The sequence below is a fragment of the Halichoerus grypus genome, chromosome 6, assembly GCF_964656455.1.
Source record: "Halichoerus grypus chromosome 6, mHalGry1.hap1.1, whole genome shotgun sequence".
Lineage (NCBI taxonomy): Eukaryota > Metazoa > Chordata > Mammalia > Carnivora > Phocidae > Halichoerus > Halichoerus grypus.
The window spans coordinates 15631877-15657150 of record NC_135717.1 but is presented as its reverse complement, the minus strand read 5'-3'; the positions used below and the strand labels follow the sequence as shown (position 1 = coordinate 15657150).

Below are 25274 nucleotides of genomic sequence, written 5' to 3'. Positions count from 1 at the left end.
TCCATCCACAGGATCCCTTGTGTCCTCCCTGGCGGCTCCTTGACATATTAACATGTTCAAATATTCCCCCCAGTCAGAAAACTGCACCCTTTAAGCTCCAATCCTTCCTTTGCCTCCAAGAAGCGCAGTTCCTGCCCCCACCCCTCTTATGCAGAGACTGGCCTGGGTAAAGGAGACCTCCCAGCTACCCAGTCCTGAGGGCATTTTCTTCTTGGCCTCTGCAGACTCTTGCACTGTCCTTCAAATGCTCCCCTTGCTGGCTGGGGCCTCTACTCTTCCCTGTGCCTCCCCCTTCTCTCACTGTCTAGCTCCCTTTCTGCCTACCCCCTCTTGGTTGCAGTTTTCAAGGTTACACCTGTGGCTCTTTTATCTTACCCAGGATACATTGCCCATCCTGAGCCAGGCCTTTAAGTTGTTTTCTTGGCCGAGATGTCCTCCCTTCCACTGGTCAACTCCTCTTCCCTTGGGACTGCGCTGTTGTGCCAGCAACTCGGCCTCTATCCTCTGCTTCACAGCCACGGCCACTTACCCGATCTCCCGTCTGTGCCCCCCTCCCGTCCCGAGAACCTCTTCAACACTTGACACACCCAATCGTTGTTTCACATCCTGCTGCTACTAGACTGGACCGGCTTGACAGTGGAGGCCCGACCAGCGCCCGCCAGTGTTGAAATGAACAGGAACAATGTAGTCCCAAGACTACGAGATAACTTGAGTATGTTTTCATCCAGAATGTTTTTATTAAAGCGTTGTTTGGGGTCTGGCTTTGGTTTGAAAAGGTAATATATTTACACGGTACCAAGTTCAAAAGGTATTGGGGGAGAAGCCTGGATTTAACACAGTGTTACTCTTTTCTTGTACAGTAAAGCCTTGCCCACGTTCCTCTTGCGCACCCTGTTCAGGACACCCAGCTCCTTTCGCAGGGGATTACTGCCTCCTGGTGTAGTCCTCTCCGGCCAGCGCGCCTTCCTCACAGCTGCGGGCCTCCCCGCGCGGGGACCGTGCGCGCTGCTGCCCCTGGCGGCGGCGCTCGGCGCTGCAGCGGTCGCGCGCCCCGCCCCGCCCCGCCCCGCCCCAGCCTCGGCGGGCCCGGCCGGGGGAGGGGTCGCGGCGGCGGCGGCGGCGGCGGCGTCAGCGGCGGCCCGGGTGGGTGGGAGCCCAGGCGCCAGAGCAAGATGGCGGCGCGAGTACTACACGCCCGCGGAGCGGCCTCGGCCGGCGGCGTCCTGCGGCGGGCCGCCCCCTGCAGCCTCCAGCTCGCGCTCCGGTGAGCAGCGCCGCCCTTTCCGGGAGCGGCCGGGGAGTGGCCGCCGCGGGGCGGAGGGCGCGGGGTCCCCCGGCGCGGGTCTCCGCCCCGGCCCGGCAGCGCTCCCTCGGGCATGGCCGCCGGGGCTGCAGGTCCGAGGCCGCGGTCGGCCCGGCCGGGGCGGGCGGGAGCCTCGGCAGAGTCGGAGCGCGTTCCGGGCTTGCCGGGCTCAAGGTCACAGCGGGGACGGCGCTCGGTGCCAGGGCCACGTCCGCGGGCCGTGCGGGCCCGGCCTGCGGGACCTTGACCCGGCGCCACCCGAGCGGTGGCCGAGGGCGCGCGCGCGGCTGAGGCCCCAGGCCCTGGCCTCGGCCTCCGGCTTGTCGCGGGCGCCCGGAGAAGGCTGCGCGTCCGCGCGAAGCCGCGATGTCTGCGTCTGCAGGTGGCAGTAGAGATACTACTTAACCTCCGAGGTGGTGAGGAAGAAATAAAACAACTCCTCCGGGGTGAGCCCTCAGGGAGACGCAAGGGAGTAGTGGGGAAGTCTCAGCACTACGAACAGTCCGACTTGCATTGAAAAGTAGGTAACGGGTCAAAAAGTACGTACAAGTTATCAACATTGGGTTCAAGTTTAAACTTCTTCAAAACGCATTGGATCAAATATTCGGTTTAATTCATCCCTTTGACATCCGTTCTTGTTTCCCATGTTCAAAAACCCACCTCATACTGACTTACACGCAGATTTGGCTTTCTTGTTTTCTTTACATTGGAAAATTTGAACGTTACCTGTTTGTAGTTAAATAATGAGCCTTTAGAAAATTCAGTCGTCACTTAACGAGAGAGTAAAGGGACTGCCTGTTTGTTAAACTCTGACTATGAGCCAGAGAGTTTATTTAATCTAATCCTAGAAGCAATCTTAAGTAACAGGATCTGCATTTTACAAATGAGATGGAACCTCAAAGAGGGTGAGACAGCTAGCTAGAAAAGGCATTTGAACTCAAGTTTATCAGGCCCAGCACCTTTCCTAGGACCGATGCCCAACTTGTATTTCCAAATTTGATGTTTATGTTTCCAAGTTGATTAACAAGTCAACCTCTTATTTTTGTTCTGTTATTGAGCATCCACTGTGTCTTGTTTTTTTCCACACAGGTGATAAACTGAAATTCATATTTTCTTCTTTCCAAAAAGACAGCTGAGGCTGAAGGTGTTCACCCAACATATTCACCTAAAGTGCCCAAAGTCACAAAGCTAGTAAATTGGAGATTTGGACCTGGGTCTGCCCAGTACCCCCACTTCCTGCTGGGGCCAAATGCTCTTGAAACTGAAGCCCAACCTGTTGGCTCTTGGATTACTCTCTCAGGCCCCCTGTATCTTTTGACTGTCTTAACTGTAGGAGTTTTTTGGGACTCAATCTAGACCCAATTAATTCACTGATTCTACAAATTTTGAATGTATACGATGTCTTTGAAGCCTTGTGGAACTCAGCATAATAGCCGTGGTCACTATCCCCAGGAAGCCATGGCAGAGGTAAAAATTCATATAGACTTAAAGATTGAAGTAGGTGGTGTGAGAGAAGATCAGGGAACCTACCCCGTGAGATCATGGAAGGCCTCTCCAGGAAGGTGCCATTAAGCTGAGACCTGAAGGGTCAGTGTGCAGGAAAGCCCTGACTGGGAAGGAGTAAGGCATACCAGGAAACTCCAGAAAAGCCTAGGAAGATGGAACATAGGAATGAAGGGAAGACGGGCCAGAAGACAGGTGGCAGGGAGCACGAGCCCTATGATTCCAGGCCTTGCAAGCCATTTTAGAGAGTTTGGATTTTATACCAAGAGCCGTGGAAGACATTTAAGGGTATACATTCTAGTGTGACATGATCTGATCTATGTTTTTAACATATCAGTCTGATTTTGGAAAGGAGACAGAATCAAGGGTAGTGACGAAATGGGCAGATGCCGGTGCCATTTACTGAAAGTCACTGGTTCCACAGGCATATGAGTTCCCACCATGTGCCAGGTGCTGTTGGGAAATATCCGTGCATAAAGTTGTTGCCATCTGGGAGCTTGCTCCTAATTGGGAGGAGGAAGAACAGATACAGGGTGGGGAGACGGGAATCCAGAGCACTTTTGAACCTGGTAAAGTTTGAGATGGCTGTGAGCTATTCAAATGGAAAGGCATTTGGCCTGTTTGATCTATTTGACCCTCAAAGGAGATGTCTGGACTACAGGTTACATTTGGGAGTTGTTGGTATATAGGAATGCCAAATGTTGATAGATCCGTGGGTTTCATTATACTCTATTGCATTTAATTGAAATTTTTCTTAATAAAACATTTTTTAAAACCATAGGAATGGAGGAGATTGCTTGAAGAGTGTGGATAGAGAAGGGGCTAAGAAACAGGCCCTGAGGTGTGTCAACATTCACAGGCTAGCCAAATTATGGAAAGAACCCAAATGTCCATCAACTGATGAATGGATAAAGAAGATGGATAGATAGATAGACAGATAGATAGACAGACAGACACACTGGAATATTACTCAGGCTTCAAAAAGAATAAAATCTTGCCATTTGCAACAACGTGGATAGAACTAGAGGGTGTTACGCTAAGCAAATTAAGTCAGTCAGAGAAAGACATATATAATTTCACTCGTATGTGGAAGTTAAGACACACAACAGATGAACATAGGGGAAGGGAAGGAAAAATAAAATGAGATAAAAACAGAGGCAAACCATAAGAGAATCAAATATGGAGAACAAACAGGGCTGGGGGGTGGGCTAGATGGATGATAGACATTAAGGAGGGCACTTGTTGGGATGAGCACCGGGTGTTATATGTAAGTGATGAATCAATAAATTCTGCTCCTGAAACCAATACTACACTATATGTTAACTAGCTTGAATTTAAATTAAAAAAAAAAAAAAGGAAGGGAAGAAGGAAGGAAGGAAGGAAGGAACATTCATTCACAGGCTAGATGTAGGAAGGAGAGGCAGCAAGGGAGACTGGGAAGGAGGAGCCAGCGAGGTCACTCACTGCTTGTGGCAGTGCCCAAGGGGAGGTATTTCAAGGAGGTGGTGGTCAACTGTGCCAGATGCTGCTAAAAAGTTAAGATGACAGAAAACTGGATTTGCCAACAGGAGTCTGAGTGACCTTGTGAGAGGGATTTCAGAGGGGAAGGAGGAAGCCTTCCCAGCAGACTTATTTGCCAGCTCTGCTCAGTGCCAGGCCTGGAGTTCCAGTTGCTTAGTGGACATTGCACTAGTGTCCTACTGGTCCTTGAGATGCCTTTGTACCCAGAATTTAACTCCTCTTCCTCCTACAGAACCTGCTTGTCCCTCCCGGGTTCTCTCCCCAGAAATGGTACATCTTCCATTTAGTGGCCCCAAACCCACCCCGTCTTGCTCTCTCCCAGCTAGCCAGCTGCCAGATCTGTCAGTTCTACCTCCAGCACATCTTGACTCTACCTTCTCTCTCACCATTCCCCTACCTCAACTCTTGGCAACACTTGTCTGGAGTCCTATGAAGAGTAAGGACTTGAACCTGTTGGTGAAGGGGACAACTAAAGAATTCTGAGCAGAACTTTTTCCTATTAGAAAGATCTCTATGACGCGAACTTGGACTGGATGCTAATCCCTTTTCTTTCCCATCCCACCCCACCCTACCCTTGCCAAGAAAAACTATAAAAGACATTTTGGGAACAACGGGACAGTTTTTTGTTTCAATTTTTTTTTTTTTAAGATTTTATTTATTTGACAGAGGGAGAGTGAGAGCACAAGCAGGGGGAGTGGCAGGGAGAGGGAGATGCAGGCTCCCTGCTCAGCAGGCTCTATCCCAGGGCCCCAGGATCACGACCTGAGCCAAAGGCAGACGCTTAACCAACTGAGCCACCCAGGCGTCCCTGGGGACAGTTTAATATATGAAATGTATATTAGATAGAATTATTCTTTTCCTCGGATGTGAAAATCATATCATGGTTTTCTCTTTGTTCTTAGGAGGTGCATACTGAAGCATTTAGGGATGAAGTATCGTAGTGTCTGTGCTCTGCTTTCAAACGGTTTGGTAAAAATAAAAAAGCAAATATATATAGAAAGATTTAAAATGATAAAATGTTCATCATTTTTTCACCTACATGCAGGGTATAGAGGTCTTCATTATACTGTTCCTTCATCTCTTTGCAGTTTTTATTTAAAGATTTTATTTATTTATTTGAGAGAGAGAGTGTGAGGCACACAAGATTTGGGGAGGGGCAGAGGGAGAAGCAGACCCCCCGTGGAGCAGAGAGCCCTATGCGGGGCTCGATCCCAGGACCCTGGGATCATGACCTGAGCCAAAGGCAGATGTTTAACGACTGAGCCACCCAGGTGCTCCTCTGTGTAGTTTTTAAAAATGAAAAGTTAGGAGATAGCTCTCTGTAGCAGCAGTGTGGAAGACAGGTTTATTGGGGTGGCAGGGTGTTTGGTGGTGAGGAGGGGACTGCTTTCATGCAAGACTTTTTGGATCAGGCCCTTCAGCCTCCTCTCTCCCCCTCATCTCCTTCTGTATTCACATACTCTTGGCTTTGGCAGGTATGGTTCTGCTTCCTCTCCTGGGCATCTACCTGACAAGTGTTCCTCATCTTTCAAGTCTTCAGTTCAACAAGTGCTTCTTCAGAGAATTGGTTCATGTCTCCCCCAGGCCAACTTAGACTCCATTTCCTCTGCCCCCACCGCTGTCACAACCACTACCTCATGTGTCCATCGAGGACTTAGCTCCCGTTGGGCTGTGATCATGGTTGTCCATCCGCTCCCACCAGCAGACAGCTCTGTGAAGTCAGGGCCGGGTGTACTCATCTTTATAGCCTCAGCCTGGCCCAGTGCTTGGCACGTGCGATGCACAGTCAATAGATATTTGGTGCTCAAATGAATGAAATCCATTTCACCACTGCTGCCTCATCCTGTGGTCTCAGTGTTAAATGTATTTCCCATCTGTGGTTTGCTCCAACTAAATCACAACACTGTCTAGACACCTAGTCAGGACCCGTGTCTTCTGCTTTTCACCTCAGGAATATCTTTGAAGGTATTCCTTCCCTTTCATTGCTCCCACCATAGTCATAACCCAGGACTGTCCGTTGGTCCATCCGGTGAGTACTGAATGCGTCAGCCAGCAGGAAGCCCAGGAACCATGCTCCCTGCCTTTGTTGTCGTCGTCCACCCACCACACCACCGCCAGGCTGCTTTTCACAGACTTGCTAGCGTTGCACCATGTACAGGATAAAATCTGGCTGGTGGGCACGGTGCGCGAGCCTAACCTAACCACTCTGCCCTCCTTGCCTTCCCATTCGTTCTCTCACCATCCTCCCACACCCTGTTCTCCTGCCTTACTGAACTCTTTGCTGCTCAGAAATACGCCGTACAGCTTCATGACTCCATGCCCCTGGACATGTTGTTCCTTTTGACGGGATTATCGCCTGCCTTGTCCACCAGTCTGTGTTGTCTTCCGAGACAGAGCCAGAAGGTCAGCTGGAGTTCCTCTCCTCACAGGCCAAGCCAGTGGTTCATTCCCTTGAGCTCCCACAGTGTGCGTGCGTGCGTGCGTGTGTGTGTGTAAGTCTATAGCATCTGAGACCGCTCGATGCTTACTGTGTTTTTCCTATGAGACTGAATAGGCGAAGCATCTGGTTCACCTTTATATCCACAGAGCCTGGCACATAATGCTTATTTTTTTCTTAAGATTTATTTATTTATTTTAGAGAGAAAGCATGCAGCGCGGAGAGGGAGAGTCTCAGGCAGGCTCTGCACTGATTGGAGCCCACCGCGGGGCTCAGTCTCACCTGAGATCATGACCTGAGCCAAAGCCAGGAGTCGGACACTTAACCGCCTGCACCACCCAGGCACTCCATGGCACATAATGCTTATTCTATTTAAAGTCTAATATTCTGTGGGGTGCCTGGCTGGCTCAGTTGGTAGAGCATGCAACTCCTGATCTCTCCAGCCCCCACGTTGGGTGTAGAGATTACTTAAAAATAAAATCTTTGGGAAAACACAATAAAAATAAAGTCTAATGTTTTGTAGACTGTACTGCCCCCCACCCCACCCTCTGTAAAGTGCCACTCAGCATATGTATGATGTTATAAAGACTACTGACGTGCACTTTTATAGCTAATTTTAAGTATAATAATAATGTGTGTATATGGAAAATTTGTCAAATAGTCCAGAAGGCTATACAGTGAAAAGGAAAAACTCTACTCCCACCCCACGCCCAGTCACATTCCCCAGATATCACTACTATTAACAGTTTACTTTGTGTATTTATGGTACAGTTCTGTACCTGCTTTTTCCACATAATTTATTTTCAGAAATATCAACATATCAGTGCATGTAGATCTACTTCATTCTTTTCAATGGTTGCATTCTATTCCGATTTTGGATATTCCAAATTTATTTGACCAGTCCCTGTTAATGGTTATCTAAATTGCCTATACCAGGAAAAAACTGGAAACAAGGTGCTAATAAATGTTCTCAGTTTATAAAGTATTAAATGTAGAAATTAAATATCTGTATGTACACATGATGATGCATGTCTGTACATTTCTGGAATTAAAAACTGTTAGTAGTGGTTGTTTTGGTGAATATTTGTTATTTTAAATGAAATTCCCTAATGCTGATATTTTTAGAAACTTTCATTGTACCCCTTTCTTAATTATTCATAATAGTTATTCCTAAGCTCTTACAATTTATTTAACCACCCCCCAAAATTTTAAACACAGTTTCTGTCTAGTGAACTTAAAATCTAAAATAAAAAACAGGAATTATATAGTCTTATTAAAAAATCTTAAAACTTTCTACTTTGTATATCACTAATTTTATATGCTTGCCATTGTGCTTGACGATGTTATTAAGCAAATATCCCAAAACGTGATATATTTAAAACACTTAAACAAATTGACAAAATGTTTTTATTGACATAAATTTTACTGTGGTCATTTGGAGAATTGCCGCCTTCAGAATTAATTTATTTATATAATCAGAATAAATTGAAAACAGAAACAAACACCATATGGTTTTGGGTTTTGCTAAAAGGCTAATAATTTTATGTATAATTTATTCTTTTAATTTTAAAAGTTTTTATTGAAAAAGTAGTTTTAGGGGCGCCTGGGTGGCTCAGTTGGTTAAGCGACTGCCTTCGGCTCAGGTCATGATCCTGGAGTCCCTGGATAGAGTCCCGCATCGGGCTCCCTGCTCGGCAGGGAGTCTGCTTCTCCCTCTGACCCTCCCCCCTCTCATGTGCTCTCTCTCATTCTCTCTCAAATAAATAAATAAAATCTTTAAAAAAAAAAAAAAAGAAAAAGTAGTTTTAAAAACTTAATTTTTTAAACTTTTACCATATGTCAGGTGCTGTCCTAAGTGCTTTAAGCGATTTTACTATGGGGCTAACTATGTACTTAAAAATATACAAAAGAGGGGCTCCTGGGTGGCTCAGTCGTTAAGCGTCTGCCTTCGGCTCAGGTCATGGTCCCACGGTCCTGGGATCGAGCCCCGCATCGGGCTCCCTGCTCGGCGGGAAGCCTGCTTCTCCCTCTCCCACTCCCCCTGCTTGTGTTCACTCTCTCGCAGTCTCTCTCTGTCAAGTAAATAAATAAAATCTTTAAAATTATATATATACACACACAAAAGTAAAGGCAAAGCATAAAGAATATAGTCAGTGGTACTATAAGAGCGATGTAACATATATGGACATATCTGGTAGCTACACTTGGTGAAATAGCATAATGTATAAACTTGGAAACAAGGCGCTAATAAAATTTCTTGTGCATTCAGCTTTGTGCACTTGTCTGAATAATGCTGCCTGTAAGACAAAATTACTAGTACAATTATTGGGCTGAAAGGCTTACACAGATTTAATTTTGATGCCGATAATGCTACACTGCCCTCTAGGGAGATTTGGAATCTGACTAGCAAGCGAATGGAACTTAAACGTGCACTTAAAAGTTCATAGTTAAAATACAGTTTGTTTTATATATATATAGTTCAGTCAAATTTATCCTTGCTTTCTAACAGTCTGTATAGTAGAAATTATAAAATGAAAGTGAGAAAATTGTGTGTCGGGGGCACCTGGGTGGCTCAGTCGTTAAGCGTCTGCCTTTGGCTCAGGTCATGATCCCAGGGTCCTGGGATTGAGCCCCTCATCGGGCTCCCTGCTCAGCGGGAAGCCCGCTTCTCCCTCTCCCAATCCCCCTGCTCGTGTTCCCTCTCTCACTGTCTCTTTCTCTCTCTGTCGAATAAATAAATAAAATCTTAAAAAAAAAAGTGTGTGTCAATGAAATTTGTATTCTTAAATTTGGGTTTTTTTAAAAATATATTTATTTATTCGAGAGAGAGAGCCAGAGAGAGAGCACAAGCAGAGGGAGCAGCAGAGGGAGAGAGAGAAGCAGACTGTCCACCGAGCAGGGAGCCTGATGCGGGGCTCGATCCCAGGACCCCGAGATCATGACTTGAACCGAAGGCAGACGCTTAACCAACTGAGCCACCCAGGCGCCCCGATATAATTTTTTTTAAAGAAAGAATTTATTTCATTTTCCCTGTATATTTTCACACTTATTTATTGTGGTAGAGTATATATAACATAAAACTTGCCACTTTAATCATATTTGTGTACAGTTCAGTAGTAACATTAAGTAAATTCACACTGTTCTGCAACTGTTACCACCATCTATCTACAGAACTTTTTCATCTTCCCAAACTCTGTGCCAGTTAAACAATAACTCCCCATTCTCCTCTAGCCTTATCTTCTAGCAACCACTCTACTACTTTCTTTCTCTATGAAACTGACTATAGGTTACCATATATATTTTTTCTATGTCAGAAATTGCTTTGGAGGAGGGAAAAACACATAGCAGAAATGGCAAAGATAAATATGAACTCTGTGAAAAGATGTTCAACCTCACTAATCATCAGGGAAATGCAAATCAAAACCACAATGAGATATCACCTTACACCTGTCAAAATGTCTAGTATCAAAAAGATAAGACATAACAAGTGTTGGCAAGGATGTGGAGAAAAGGGAATCCTCATGCGCTGATGGTGGGAATATAAATTGATTCAGCCATTGTGAAAAACAATATGGAGGGTCCTCAAAAAATTAAAAATAGAAATGCCAAGGGGACTAGGAGGTTTAAGGCTTGCAGTTATGGAATGAATACATCACAAGGATGAAGGGTACAGCATAAGAAACACAGGGAAAAAGAAAAATACCATACAGTCTAGTAATTCCGCTACTGGGTATTTAACCAAAGAAAATGAAAACACTAATTTAAGAAGATATATGCACCCATATGTTTATTGCAGCATTATTTACCATAGTCAAGATATGGAAGCAACCCAAATGTTTATCAATAGATGAATGGATAAAGAAGATATGATATGTATAGATATACATATATATACACACATATACACAATGGAATGTTATTCAGCCATAAAAAAAGAATGAGATCATGTGACAACATGGTGGAACTGAAGGGTATTGTGCTAAGTAAAATAAGTCAGAAAAAGACAAATACCATACAATTTCACTTATATGTGGAATCTAAAAAACAAATGAACAAAGAAACAAACTCTTAACTATAGAGAACAAACCGGTAATTACCAGAGAGGACGTGGGTGGAGGGGGGATGGGCAACATAGGTGAAGGGAATTAAGAGGTACAAACTTCCAGGGGCACCTGAGTGGCTCAGTTGGTTAAGCGTCCAATTTTGGCTCAAGTCATGATCTCAGGGTCATGAGATCAAGCCCCATGTCGGGCTCTGCACTCAGCACAGAGCCTGCTTGGGATTCTCTCTCCCTTTGCCCCTCTCCCCACACTCAGTCTCTCTCTCTCTCTCAAATAAATGAATAAAATCTTAAAAGAGGTACGAACTTGCAGTTATAAAATAAGTCACAGGGATGAAAAGTACAACATGGGGAATGTAGTCAGTAATACTGTAGTAATGCTGAATGATGACAGATGGTAACTGCACTTACATAGCTTAGTGTATAGAATTGTTGAATCAATATGTTGTATGCCTGAAACTCAAATAACATTGTATGCCAACTATACTTATAACTTAAAAAAAAAATAAGAACTCTCTTAGGAGAACCACAAGTTACATCTCTTATACTTTGCTCCTAAGGGAGAGTGGACACTTTGTGGTATCCCAGGTTCTGTAACAGTGCCTAGAATAGGTGCTCAAGGCATGTTTGCTGAGTGGATTGATTTTACGAAAACAATGTACTATGTGACATTATCTAAAGATGCTGAAATCTTCATGCTGCTAACGAGACTCAAATTTTTATATTTGTTATTCATAGGAGATTGACGTCCTCCAATAATAGACCGCGAGAAGACAGCTGGTTAAAATCCTTATTTGTCCGGAAAGTTGATCCAAGAAAAGATGCTCACTCTAATCTCCTAGCCAAAAAGGAAACAAGCAGTCTATACAAATTGCAGTGTGAGTGATAGGTTTGCTCTCTTCATAGTTGACTTTTTTCCCTTTGTTCATAAGTTTATCGTTGAATTTTCTTTTGTTTCAGTTCACAATGTTAAACCGGAATGCCTAGAAGCATACAACAAAATTTGGTGTGTATACCAAACTATCCTTTACTTGGGGAAAATTAACAATTTGAATATTTGTTGGTTCAGCTAACACTTGATAGCAGAGTGAGATCTTTGATCCCTCTTCTTGAAGCTGAATGTTCAGAGGCTCTTAAGTTGAGCTCTGTGTGGGATTGCCAAGGGCATTTTGATTTTAAGGACTCACACGGCTAACTCATCACATAAGCTCTCAGACATTAGAATGTTCTAGACTCTTAAGGTTGGAAGGCACCTTATAAGTCCGTCTAGTCCATCTACTCATCCGTGCTTGAGTCCTTTCTGCAGACCTTCCTGACTGGTGTGTTTAAGTACATTCATACATTCCATCTCTGGATAGCTTTGAGTGTTATGAATTAGAACTCACATCCCTGTGATCTCTGTTGTTTCCAGTTTTACCTCTAAGTAAAATTGCCACATGAAAGTCCTGTATGTATTTGAATATAGCCACCATTTCTTCTCAAGTCTTCATTCACCAGGATTTAAGTCCCTTTGGCAGATTTTCATATGATAATGAGATCCATATGCTTTTACAGAATTTGTAAACTTTAAGACCAAAGAGAGAAGTGTATTCGTTCTTAAGTAAGCTAACAAATTGTATTTTAATGATCAATTGTGAGTAAACATCATTAAAAAGCATTTTTTTACCTTTCATATCTGCTACTTTTATGAGAAAGCAAATGATTTTGTCATCAGAATCAGCATAATTTTCAGATGCAAAAATCTTTTGTTGTTTTATTTTGGGAGGTGATTCATGAAATACAGCATTAGCATAGAGTTTCTTAATCACCTCAGCACAGTTCTCTTTATTTAAAAATGTCCTAAAACAAAGCAGATGCTTATTTCTAAATCTTTGTTCATAAAATGAAATTTCTTGTCTATGCTAACGTTTCCCTGGATTATCTTTCCTGTCCCATTTGTATCACTTCATCGCCTGTCTCAGATTTTCATTTCCTGTCTATTCATATTTCCATTTGGATGTCTTCCTCCCCCTTCAGATTCAACATGTAGAATCACCTGGCCCTTCCTGCTTCCCACATTTGTCAGTCACCATGGTTTTATTTAACCTTTTCCTTAGTTCTTTGCAATTGGTTGCTAAGAGCTGTGCATTCTTCGTTTGACTTGCATTTTGGTTCTCTTTCATTTCCGTCTCCATCTCCCTCTCCCAGCCTGTTGAGCCGCATTTCTGAGTAACCTCCTTGCTGACTGCCTTCCTGGCCTCAAGATTGTACCTGTACCCTACCCCACACCCAGTCCATTGCTTATAAGTTTGTCAAAATGATCTCCCTGAAGTTCTCCTTTTTCCTTCATCCTGTTTTTTTCTTTTCTCTGAAACTTTCAGCAGCTCTCTGTTTTCAGTACATCAAGACTTAACTCCTGCCTGGTTTTTAGGGGCCCCAATGATGAGGTTCTGCCCAACCCAGCCAGTTCTGGGTACAAGTACTACCTTCCTTACAGCCTTCATTCATGTAAGGAAAGCCAGGGCTTCCAAGAGCAGCTTTGGAGTCCCCAACAAAGAAGATACGACTTTGTATTGGTGAATAACCTAGGCCTCACCGTCAGGCCCCAGCCCCTTTCTGGACCCCACATGGGTCATCTGTACAGATTTTCTTCTACATTGGCTCTCATTCAGGGTTGTTTATGTCATGACAAAAAAGGAAATCCATTTCCAGTAACTTGACATAATCCATCTTTCCCCACCCCTGATTTCCATCAGCCCCATGTTATTTCTAACATAAATCTTTTTTGACCTGTATGGTGATCACACCATGTGTATGGCATTTCAGAAAACACACATGGTGTGGTCATTGTACAAGGTCATGAAAATGGACAGGTTTTCATTTAGTTAGACAGAAGACCATTCTGAGCTTTTCTCTGTTAACTGCATATACACTCAGTTCTCGTGCCCCAGCTTCTGGTGGTGATCACGAACTTAATTTTCACTCAGTGTCAGCAGATAGTTCGAACGGGTTCCATTTCCGACCCTTGATATCCTTTTGCATTTATTGTTGAATCTGTATTGTACTTTTTCATCATAATTTTTCTATTCAAAAAGTGTGCAGGTTTTAGCTTTTATTTTGGGATGGCACAGTTCTGTCTCTTCCTTTTGCCTTGCTCTGTGTATTAGAATCTGTACCATAGGAAGGTTTCCCTGGAGCCAAGCTCTGGCACCTCTGTTAAATTAATACACGGCCATGACTGTCATGGCCTTCCTGCTAGTCCTGCACAATCACTGGTAATGAACTTGGGGGGTGTGCACATGGGACTGTAGGATACTTCTTAAGTCCCGTCAGCGGGTTGAATTGAATAGAACCTAATTTAGGCTCCATGCTGTATCTTTAATTTGGGTTCCTCTGCCATGTTGATGCCCTTGGGGACTGTTAGAACTGGGTTGCTTCCAGACTGTGTTGGGTTCTAGGTCTGTCGTCTTCTTCCCTCCTTACAGCCAGCTTGCTCTCTGCCCCTGCCCCCTCTGCCTGCTCGTGCCGCTTCTGTTGTCTCCCCTATCTCAAACATCACTTCCTTCTCTTATTTCTTCTTCCGTGCTCTTTTTCTACTATTTCTGTTTCTCCCCTTCCTATCTTGGGAACCAGCAGAACTTAGCTCTTAGAAACTTCACCATTCCTAGGTGCTTCTTTTCTTTTCTTTTTCTTTTTTTTTTTTTTTTTCCTGAAATAGCAAATAGTAGACCCATGTAGTTCCTGGAATCCTGGGACCTTTGGCTCTTCTTTATCCATTTTTATCACTATACTTGAGTTGTTTACAACTATTCTAGGCAGTTGGGGTAACAGAAACCTAAGCCTCTGATAAGTGGGATATTAGAGTGCAGTAGAATTCAGCTAAAAGGTTAATTCTGCACGTATTTTTATCATAAATATTTCTGAGGTCAGTTGTCAGAACAGAGTAGATGGCCTTTTTCCTGTTGTTGATCATGTGTTGGACCTGGTATAATCTTGTCAGTTGTTTAATTAGTGTTGCTGTTTCTTCTCTTCAAGTCAAGAGGTGTTGCCAAAGATTCATGAAGATAAGCATTACCCCTGCACTCTGGTGGGGACCTGGAACACGTGGTACGGCGAGCAGGACCAAGCTGGTAGGGAGCAGGAGTCTTTGGAATAAGCACTTGTTCCCTAAGCCTTTACTGTTAACGACTTAAATAATATTCAATTTAATGCTTTCTTTTTTTTTTAAAGATTTTTATTTATTTATTTGACAGAGAGAGAGACAGCGAGAGAGGGAACACAAGCAGGGGGAGTGGGAGAGGGAGAAGCAGGCTTCCCGCCGAGCAGGGAGCCCGATGCGGGGCTTGATCCCAGGACCCTGGGATCATGACCCGAGCCGAAGGCAGACGCTTAACGACTGAGCCACCCAGGCGCCCCTTAATGCTTGTTTTTATAATCAAAGCTTTCCAAGTCTCAGTCTAGTTTTGTGGTTAAAGTAGTTTCTCCAGTAATTGATTTCAAAAACTACTTTTTTTTGTTGTTTTAACATTTGAATCCATTATTGAAACTTTATGGTGTAACTCATATGCCAACACATGGCACATTATAATTTTGTGTTAACATTATGTGTATTAGACTATTTTCAAGGTAAGAGTATCGTGAAACTCTAAATGTCTGTTATCTTTTAAAATATATTTCAGTCCACCTCTGGAGGTATGAAGGAGGCTATCCAGCCCTCACAGAGGTCATGAGTAAACTCAGAGAAAATCAGGTAATGATTTTGAAAAATGTTTACTTATTCAGACTAATGATATCATAAATGATAGTACAGAATTAAATGACTCTTTTCTGTCCTCATTTTTTTAACAGTAATAAACTTCTTTGTAGTAAAGTTTTATTATTTGGATTCTTGAAGCTGTATTGAAACATAATTAACCAGTTGTAATACTATTAACATAACAGTTCTTATTGTAAAAGTCAGTTGTACTTTGAAACTGCTGAGCTGCTACTTCGATGCCAGTAAGTCAGCATGGTCGACACAGTCCGCCCTGGATTACCTAACGCCTGTCTGCTTCGGGAACTGCCAACCACATAGTCTCTCCCTGGGGCTGACTTCCATCTCCTCCCCCTCCCTTCAGTAATAGGTGCAGGTCAGGGAAGAGAATTTTAACAGCCATACATTATTAGGAAAGAAAACCTTTTGTGTAGATTCCCAGTCCAAATATAAGTGGCTTTTGGGCCATCTGGTATTTTGTAGTCTCTATGTCACTTCTATTAATATGTTGTCAGACACCGTTAGGAGAACTTAAAAATGTAGGAAATTAAATTTGCTTACATTGTTACTTAAATAATTAGGATGGCCATGTAGTTTGTCATCTAAATCTGGACACTTTTGAGAGTGAAAGTGAGTGCTTATAGTTACTATGTTGGTTCAACAAAATGTAAACCAGGGCTGTCTCGGGCCACCTGGGACCATTTTTTATGATAGTATTCTATTATAGGAGGAACATAAATGGTACTAAAATGGGTTTATATGTAAATATTAAGGGATATCATGAGCACTTTTTTTTTTTTCCCCTCAAAGGAATTTGTGGAATTCCGCAAGGCAAGAAGCAACATGCTTCTCTCTAGGAGGAATCAGCTGCTGTTGGAGTTCAGTTTCTGGAATGAGCCTGTCCCACGGTCAGGACCTAATATATATGAACTCAGATCTTACCAGCTCCGAGTAAGTACTGAAATACGGGATAACAGCCCTCTCATTCTTCTGTGAGGAGGCGTGAGCACCCCTTAGTGCCAGCAACAAAAGTTGAGTTTACATTTTGTGATGTGTGTTTGGCATAATATTTTGATTGGTTTATTTTCTCCGCTGTCCAGTCCCTCTCTTCTTTCCTTTTTTTTTTTTATCTTCTTTATCATTCCTTCTCTTCTGCTAAGCTCTTTTGTTTTTTATAATCTTCCATATAATGTTTATTATTTGACATTTTCCATGTAGCATTGCTGTTTTTAAGAGGAGAGACCTAACATGCAGGACTAGCTGTAACATGTGGCATTTGCTGTAATTGAACTAGAGCAACTAATAAATGTGAGACTGCTGAATAAATTACACGGCACTGTAAGAGTCAAAGGGAATAATATTTTGTAAGACTCTCATGTTTCCCCACTAAGTGACTACTAGAAAGAAAGCCCCAGATAGCAACATAGCAACATTATTAAAAGGAGTACATTGCAGCAGTAGATCTTAATAGTCTAAGATTCACCATTATATGGGAAAAAATAGGGATTCAATTAAATTGAATTTTTTAAAAATTTCACAGTAAAGTCTGAATGGATACCAAAATTTAATCATAAGTTCAGTACATCTGGAGGATGGGCCTAACTATGGTTTTGATGACCATAATTGGATGACTTACTGTAAATATTGCCTTCTTATATGAAATAGAATAGAATATTACTCCCACTATGGAATAGAAATGAGCATGGTGAATAATATTAATTTGTTACCTTTTTTATTTGTTATACTTCCCATTATTAAAAGTAATTTTTAAGTTAGTTTTGTCATTTGATATTTTTTATACTATTTCCATATTTCTTCACAGAAGAACTAACAAACCAAAATCCAAATCTCTTTTCAGCCAGGAACTATGATTGAATGGGGCAATTACTGGTGAGTATATTCCCAAATGGTGAGTTTGCAATCTTATTAATAGATTATTTTAGGTCATAGTGTTAATTCTAGAAATAAAATCTGGGGATAAAGCCATGATTTGATACTAGACTGCTTTATTTGATGTTTCTATTATGAAATTTTTTGAACATATACAAAACTAGAGAGAATAATACTGTGGATCTCTCCACCTTCCATACCCACTACTTAGCTTCAGACGTTACCAGCACATGGCCAACCTTGCTTAGGTCTAACTCTCCCAACCCAGATTATTTGAAGGTAAATCCTGAATAATATATCATTAAATTGAATTTTTTAAAAATTTCACAATAAAATAATACGTCATTTCATCCATAAATATTTATATATATATATATATATATATATATATATATATATATATATATATATATATCTCTCTAAGAGGTAAGGATTCTGGGTTTTTTTTTTAAGTAAAACCCCAATGTTGCATTAGGTTATTTCATATTCTTCTTGGATATTACCTTTTTTGGAATGTTGGGGGGGGTTTTTTTGTTGTTTTTTTTTAAAGATTTTATTTATTTATTTGACAGAGAGAGACACAGCGAGAGAGGGAGCACAAGCAGGGGGAGCGGGAGAGGGAGAAGCAGGCTTCCCGCCGAGTAGGGAGCCCGATGTGGGGCTCAATCCCAGGACCCTGGGACCATGACCTGAGCCGAAGGCAGACGCTTAACGACTGAGCCACCCAGGTGCCCCTGAGTGTTGTTTTTATCATATAAACAGCACCACAATGACACAGTTGCTTGTTCTTTTTTTTTCTTCGTTTAAGTAGCAAAGTACCAATTTTTCCCCAGACTGATCTATAAATTCACCACAATCCCAGTCAAAACCCCAGAAGGCTTCAGAAATGCAAAGGACCCAAAATAGCTAAAACCACCTTGAAAAAGAAGAACAAAGTTGAAGGACTCACACTTCTCAATTTCAAAACTGACTACAAAGCTAGAGTAATCAAGACAGTGTGGTACTGCATAAGAACAGGCATAATCAATGGAACAGAAGTGCAAGTCCAGAAATAAACTCACATATATGAGCCATTAGTTTTCAATCCATGCACCAAGTCAATTCAATGGGGACAGATAGTCTTTTCAACAAAGGTGCTGAAACAACTAGATATCTTTGCAAAAGGATGAATTTAGACCCCTACCTTACATATATACCAAAATTAGCCATAATAGAGCTTTTAGAAGAAAACATAGGAGAGAATCTTTGTGACCTAGGGCTAAGCAGAGTTCTTAGGTATAACACCAAAACCACAGCCCACAAAAGAAAATGATAAATTACAATTTATCAAAATTAAAAACTTTTATAATTCAAAGGGCATCATTTTAAAATTAAAAGGCAAAGAAGTCATAGACTGGGAGAAAATTTTACAAATCATATCTGATAAAGGACTTGTATCCAACATGTATTAAAAAATCCTACAACTCAATAATAAGAAGACAAATAACCCAGTTAAAAAATGGACATAACACATGTTGGGGAGGTTGCGAATAAGTTGGGGCCCTCATACATTGCTGGTGAGAATGTAAAATGGTGCAGCCACTTGGGAAAACAGGCAGTTAGTCAAAATGTTAAACATGGAATTACCATATGGCCCAGCAGTTCTATTCCAAGGTATATAGCCAAGAGAATGAAAGCATGCATCCATCATATAAACTCATATACAATGATCATAACATTTTTCATAGTAACCAAATAGTGGAAACAACCTAAATGCCTGTCAGCCGAGGAAAGAATAAACGAGCTGTGGTATATCCACATAATGGAATACTATCCAGCAGTAAAAAGGAGTGAACTAGTGCTATGTGCCACAAATACTTGCTATGTGGAAGAGTCCAAAGGAGCACATAGTCTATGATTCCATTTGTACGAGATATCCAGAAAAGTCTAATTATAGAGACAGGAAGGTGAGTGGTTTCCTGGGGCTGGGGGTGGCAACAGAAAAGGATTATAGGTGGGCACAAGGAATCTTAGCATAATTGGATTGATGATTGCACAAGTCTGTAAATTTACTTAAAAAAAAAGTTCTGTGCATCTAATTGAATTTGATGGTATATAAAATATACCTCAGTGAAGCTGCTGACACACACCTCACTAAAGAGAATTTATACCGTGAATCCAAGGATAATTCAAAATGAGGAAATTGATCAATATAACACAGTCAAGTGTGTGAACCGTGTCTGGCCTCTGCACCCCAGCACATTGCCTCCGTGCCTCTGTTAGAGCGCTTGTCACCCTAGGGAGGCCCCACTTTCCAGTTCTACGACTCTGCAAGACCTGGCACATCCTGGGTGGCTGGTAAACGCTGAATGGATGGTGGAAACTGGTAGTTACATATGAAGCAAAGGTCAATTGCCAAACCTGTGAACAACCTATGTGTCTGAGGGAAATGGATTATAGTATATTCGTGCAGTAGAATCTTACACGGTGGTTAAAGTAAAACAGACCAGGGGCGCCTGGGTGGGTCAGTCGTTGAGCGTCTGCCTTCGGCTCAGGTCATGATCCCAGGGTCCTGGGATCGAGCCCCACATCGGGCTCCCTGCTCGGCCGGGAGCCTGCTTCTCCCTCTCCCACTCCCCCTGCTTGTGTTCCCTCTCTCGCTGTGTCTCTCTCTGTCAAATAAATAAATAAAATCTTCAAAAAAAATAAAGTAAAACAGATCAGGTCACGGATAAATATTGAAAACACCAAGATGAGGAGAAAGAGCTAGTTAGAGAATATGTACAACATGATGTCTTTTAAGTAAATTTTAAAATGATACAAGAGAGTTTATAAACAAGTTTTCTATAAAAAGATATAATTATTGTTCATGGATACATACACATGAAGTGGAAATATAAAGCCATGGACAGGAAGACTTGTCTTCAAAAGACAGGTAACTGCTTCCACAAAGTGGTGACTAATGGGGATGGGGGGAGGGGATGAGGATGAGGAATGCAAAGGGAGCGTCATCTGTTTCTATGGTGTTCATTTCTTTTTGAAAAGATCTGAAATATAAGAAAATGTAAAGTATTGATGTTTTTTGTTTTTGTTTTTTTTTAATATTTATTCATGAGAGAGAGGCGGAGGCAGAGGGAGAAGCAGAAGCAGGCTCCCCACTGAGCAGGGAGCCCTATATGGGACTCGATCCCAGGACCCCAGGATCATGACCTGAGCTGAAGGCAGATGCTTAACCATCTGAGCCACCCAGGCGCCCAAGTATTGATGTTTTAAAAATCTAGGTGGCCAGAGTGTTTTAATGGGCACAAATTAACAATATAAAAATCATCTTAATACATGTTCAGAAGGCATTTGATAAGATTCAATACCAGTTTTATTTTATTCATGACACTAATTTCTAATAAGCACTTTAAAAATTAGGAATAGAGAATATTTTATTTAAATCATGGGTTGGCAAACTTTTCTGTAAAGCACCAGTTAGTAAATATTTTAGGCTTTGTGGACCATTCTTTGTCTAAAATAACAATTAACTTTGCTGTTTTAGTGTGAAAGCAGCCAAGAATGATTTGTAAATGGATGAGCATGGTTGTGTTCCAACAAAACTTTATTTATGGATGCTGAAATTTGAATGTCATGATTTTCATGTGTCATGAAATATTATTCTTTTGATGAGATTTTTTCCAAGCATTTAAAAAGGTAGAAATCATTCTTGGGTTCTGGGCCATGAAAACAAGCTACAGAAGGTGGGATTTAGTCTGAGGGTCTATTTTGCGAGCCCTGATCTATAAATGATAAAACTTTCCATTTCTTCCATCTTAACAGCTACATTAAACTTAATGGTGAAACGCAAGAAGCATACTCATTAGCATTATCACAAAACACCAACTTTTACCATCCTAATTTTATATAGTTTTTGAAAATCCTATTGTGAGGAAAAAACAAATAGAAGTTATAGTAATATAAAGCCTCAGTAATTAAGAGGGATACAAGAGTAGGTTATTGGCCATTAGTCAGACATTAACTCTTTGGTTTCCTTATCTTTAAATGAGAACCTGTGACTTTTATTTTCAACTTAGATGTGTTCTCCTTTTTCAGTTATGAAATATCTTGCTTTGAACTGTATAATTTCTAAGATCTCTTCTAGCTCCAAAAAACGGTTCTGGATTTTTTGTTTTTTTTTTAAGATTTTATTTTTAAGTAGTCTCTATACCCAACGTGAGGCTTGAACCCACAACCCAGAGATCAAGAGTCACACACTCTACCGACTGAGCCAGCCAGGCACCCCTGTGATTCTTATTTCTAATAAATATTTTCTTCTTGGGTCATCAAAGGCTACATAATGCAAGTTAGATTTTTTTTTTTAATTTGAAAACTAAGACATACCTATTTAATTGGATACCACTGTTACAGGCACCACTTTATTAAGAGACCTTTTTTCGGGAGGGGCCTTATAAATGTAATCATTTAGTTGCCCACAGAATAGGATCATTCATTAGTTCTATGTTTGCACGTTACTATTAAGACTTGCCCACCATGGACTTCGCAAGGAAGTACTGAGGTTATTCTTAGTTATTTAACCAAGTATTTATAAAGCCAGTTCAGCATTCAATTTATATTTTGGCACATAGGTAACTATTTAAGATGGTGATCACCTCTTCAGTACATGCTTCTGATTATTACCAGGCTAAGGCAAGTATGTTTTCTTTGCCTACTGAAACTGAGTTAGAAAAAGTCATAATGGAATGAATAATCCTGAATATTTATCACTATCAATGAAAGACAGTTTTTCCCTCTCTGAGTTAGAGTGCACGTTAAAGTGATTTGCTTAATTTCAATAATTTACCAATCGGATTTGTAATTTTTGTGAAGTTATTGATCACTTAATTCTAAATATAAGAGTTAAAGATTTTAATATCATTTGGGGGTAACCCATGGGGCAATAGCAAGAGATCCCTCCTTCACCACAGAAGAACCTGAAAGCTTGGGTCCCCCTCAGAGTTGAGCTCATGGGGTGAGAGCCGAGGTGCATAAATCGATCCTGAGGAGTCTGCGTTATCCCTCCCACTCTGGTTGCCCTTGCTCTGAGCCTGTGGCCCACCACTGCCTTGAGATCTGCCAGTTCAGTCGCTCTAAAGTTTGCCTCCAGGACGAGAGTGTACTGGTCAAGCCAACTCGAATCTCTTGTCCCTCAAGAGTTATGTCTCTCTGTAGATGTTAGTAGATTAGAATCCTTGTTCATATGCCTCCAGCTCCTTTAAGTTAATGAGAATGAATCCATCTTCCCAAGTCCTGTCAATTCTGGTATCTTGATGTGACAGACTTGAGGCCCAAACCTGGGCAGTGTTGATGTAAATACACTGGTGGTCTGTGGTGTGGAGTCTCTGATGGACTCCAGCCATGCTTTCCCAGGTGACCTCCTTATATCACTTCAAGCCACTTCCTTCATTTTCAAGTTTGATTCTTGAAAGAAAACTGCTTTTGGAAAACATACACATTTTTTAAAAAGATTTTATGTAGTTGAGAGAGAAAGAGCACGGATGCACACACCCGAGCTGGGGGAGGGGCAGAGGGCAAGAAGCCGACTCCCCGCTGAGTGTGGAGCCTGATGAGGGGCTCGATCCCAGGACCCTGAGATTGTGACCTGAGCCCATATCAAGAGTGGGATGGTTAACCGACTGAGCCACCCAGGTGCCCCTGTACATTTTTTAAAAACCATTTTAGGATTTCAGATGCATCACTAGATATAAAAATAAAGTACCTGGTGCAAATAAGAAAGAAGGTGTTTAAGGAGCTGATACCTTTTGCAGTAGGAAATGTTAAAAAGGAAAGTTTAAGACAAGTGCCAATTCTTAGCCAACTTAATCACAATTTCACATTAGACACACAGACACGTATATATATCACACATTCTTCCACACATAGGAATGCCATTGGGTATTCATTATCCTGATGGTTTGTTCTGGTAAGAAAACAAGAAGCAGGGGTTTTTTGTTTCATTTTTTATTGAAGTATAGTTGACACACGTTAAACTAGTTTCAGGTGTAGAGCAGGGATTTGACAAGTCTGTACGTTATGCTGTGCTCACCCCAAGTGTGGCTGCCATCTGTCACCCCACAACACTATGACAATACCGTGAGGCAGCTTCCATTTTGATAGTGATGCTGTATTGCCCAGAAGCTCCACCTTCATGGTTCTTCAGTGTGTTTTCCAGAATTTATGGTCTGCAGGTGCTTTGAAGGTGTGCTCCCTTCATCTCTGTCTTAAACCCCATTCTCTGGGGGTGGTCCCTGTCTCCCTAAGACACAGTAACTTCTGGCATCTTGAGTGGTCTGGCATCCACGTTTCCCTCACTCCCTGTCAGCACATTCTTAGAGAAGCAGTTCTTTTTAAGTTGATGGGTCTTATCCTCAGCCAATTTTCTCGACTATGTATTCTTAAGCACTGATTCTAAGAGTCATTAATTACTGTCCACTTCCCCCAAAAATGACTATTATAGCTACAGAAAAGTACATTTACATCTTATATGTTATCTACATTAAAATAATTTTCAACCGCATTTGATAGTTAAAAAACAATTAGTCTTCATATCATACAACTTGCTCTGAGGGCAGAAGAAATCTACTGATTCTTTTCAACATACCTAGTTCAGTATCTGAACACTGTCATTTTTCCTTACAGGGCTCGTGCGATTCGCTTCAGACAGGATGGTAATGAAGCAGTGGGAGGATTCTTCTCTCAGATTGGGCAGCTGTATATGGTACATCATCTTTGGGGTATGTATTTTTTCCTTCATTTTTGTGTTACTAGGATTTCAGAGTTCATTACCAAATAAGCTATACTAGGCAATAAAGCACATCTCAAGTCAGTAACTTTAAACACCGTAGCAGGGGGCGCCTGGGTGGCTCAGTCGTTAAGCGTCTGCCTTCGGCTCAGGTCATGATCCCAGGGTCCTGGGATCGAGCCCCGCATCGGGCTCCCTGCTCCGCGGGAAGCCTGCTTCTCCCTCTCCCACTCGCCCTGCTTGTGTCCCCTCTCTTGCTCTCTCTGTCAAATAAATAAATAAAATACTTTAAAAAAATAAACACTGTAGCAAATCCAAACATCACAGATAGAAAGTAAGTGCTGGGCTATCTAGAAGGAAAGAGTCAACAGTGAAAGGCCCATAGACTCGGGGCACATTAGTAGGCTCATTATGAGAGTGGGGATAATGGTGAAAGGAACAAGAGAAGTGAAGCACGCAGCCATGGGAGAGGGAAGATGATAAAGCTGCTGTCCCTTTCTAGACACTTCCCATGGCTCCTCAGAAATTATCCTGCATTTTATCCAGAGAGGCAGCTCTCCACATGTTCACTCACTGCCTGCCTTGTGTCTGATTCCATCGTTCCGGAGGCCCTTCTGTCACCTTTTCCATCCCCACCCACTTTTGTCTGGCACCGTCTTTGGTATCTCTCAGGGCCTCACTCGGGCGTGCCCCCTTGCCCCCCAGTGAATGTCTCTCCTCCTGAGCCCCCAGAGCCCGGTATCATGTAGGTTGTCACACTGGCTATTTGTGTCTGTCTCCCTGCTAGAACAGGAACTGGGTCTGAGTAATGGCTTGGTACATTTGGGGCATATCTGTATATGTTTATTAAAGTTAAAAAAAAAAATGGACGAACCATGAGAGACGATGGACTCTGAGAAACAAACTGAGGGTTCTAGAGGGGAGGGGGGTGGGGGGATGGGTTAGCCTGGTGATGGGTATTGAGGAGGGCACGTTCTGCATGGAGCACTGGGTGTTATGCACAAACAATGAATCATGGAACACTATATCTAAAACTAATGATGTAATGTATGGGGATTAACATAACAT

General features: G+C 42.1%; 1 protein-coding gene across 1 annotated transcript in view; it reads left to right on the top strand.

The window, feature by feature from the left end:
- Positions 1–1105: 1105 nt before the first annotated feature.
- The window catches only part of NIPSNAP2 (nipsnap homolog 2), a 30354-nt gene continuing 6185 nt past the window's right edge, over positions 1106–25274 (top strand). Inside the window, exons 1-8 of the mRNA XM_036115323.2 lie at positions 1106–1264; positions 11563–11702; positions 11785–11830; positions 14839–14933; positions 15483–15553; positions 16367–16507; positions 17415–17446; positions 24104–24198. Coding sequence (XP_035971216.1) covers positions 1173–1264; positions 11563–11702; positions 11785–11830; positions 14839–14933; positions 15483–15553; positions 16367–16507; positions 17415–17446; positions 24104–24198 — 712 coding nt within the window. The 5' untranslated portion in view covers positions 1106–1172. The remainder of the gene's footprint in view (positions 1265–11562; positions 11703–11784; positions 11831–14838; positions 14934–15482; positions 15554–16366; positions 16508–17414; positions 17447–24103; positions 24199–25274) is intronic.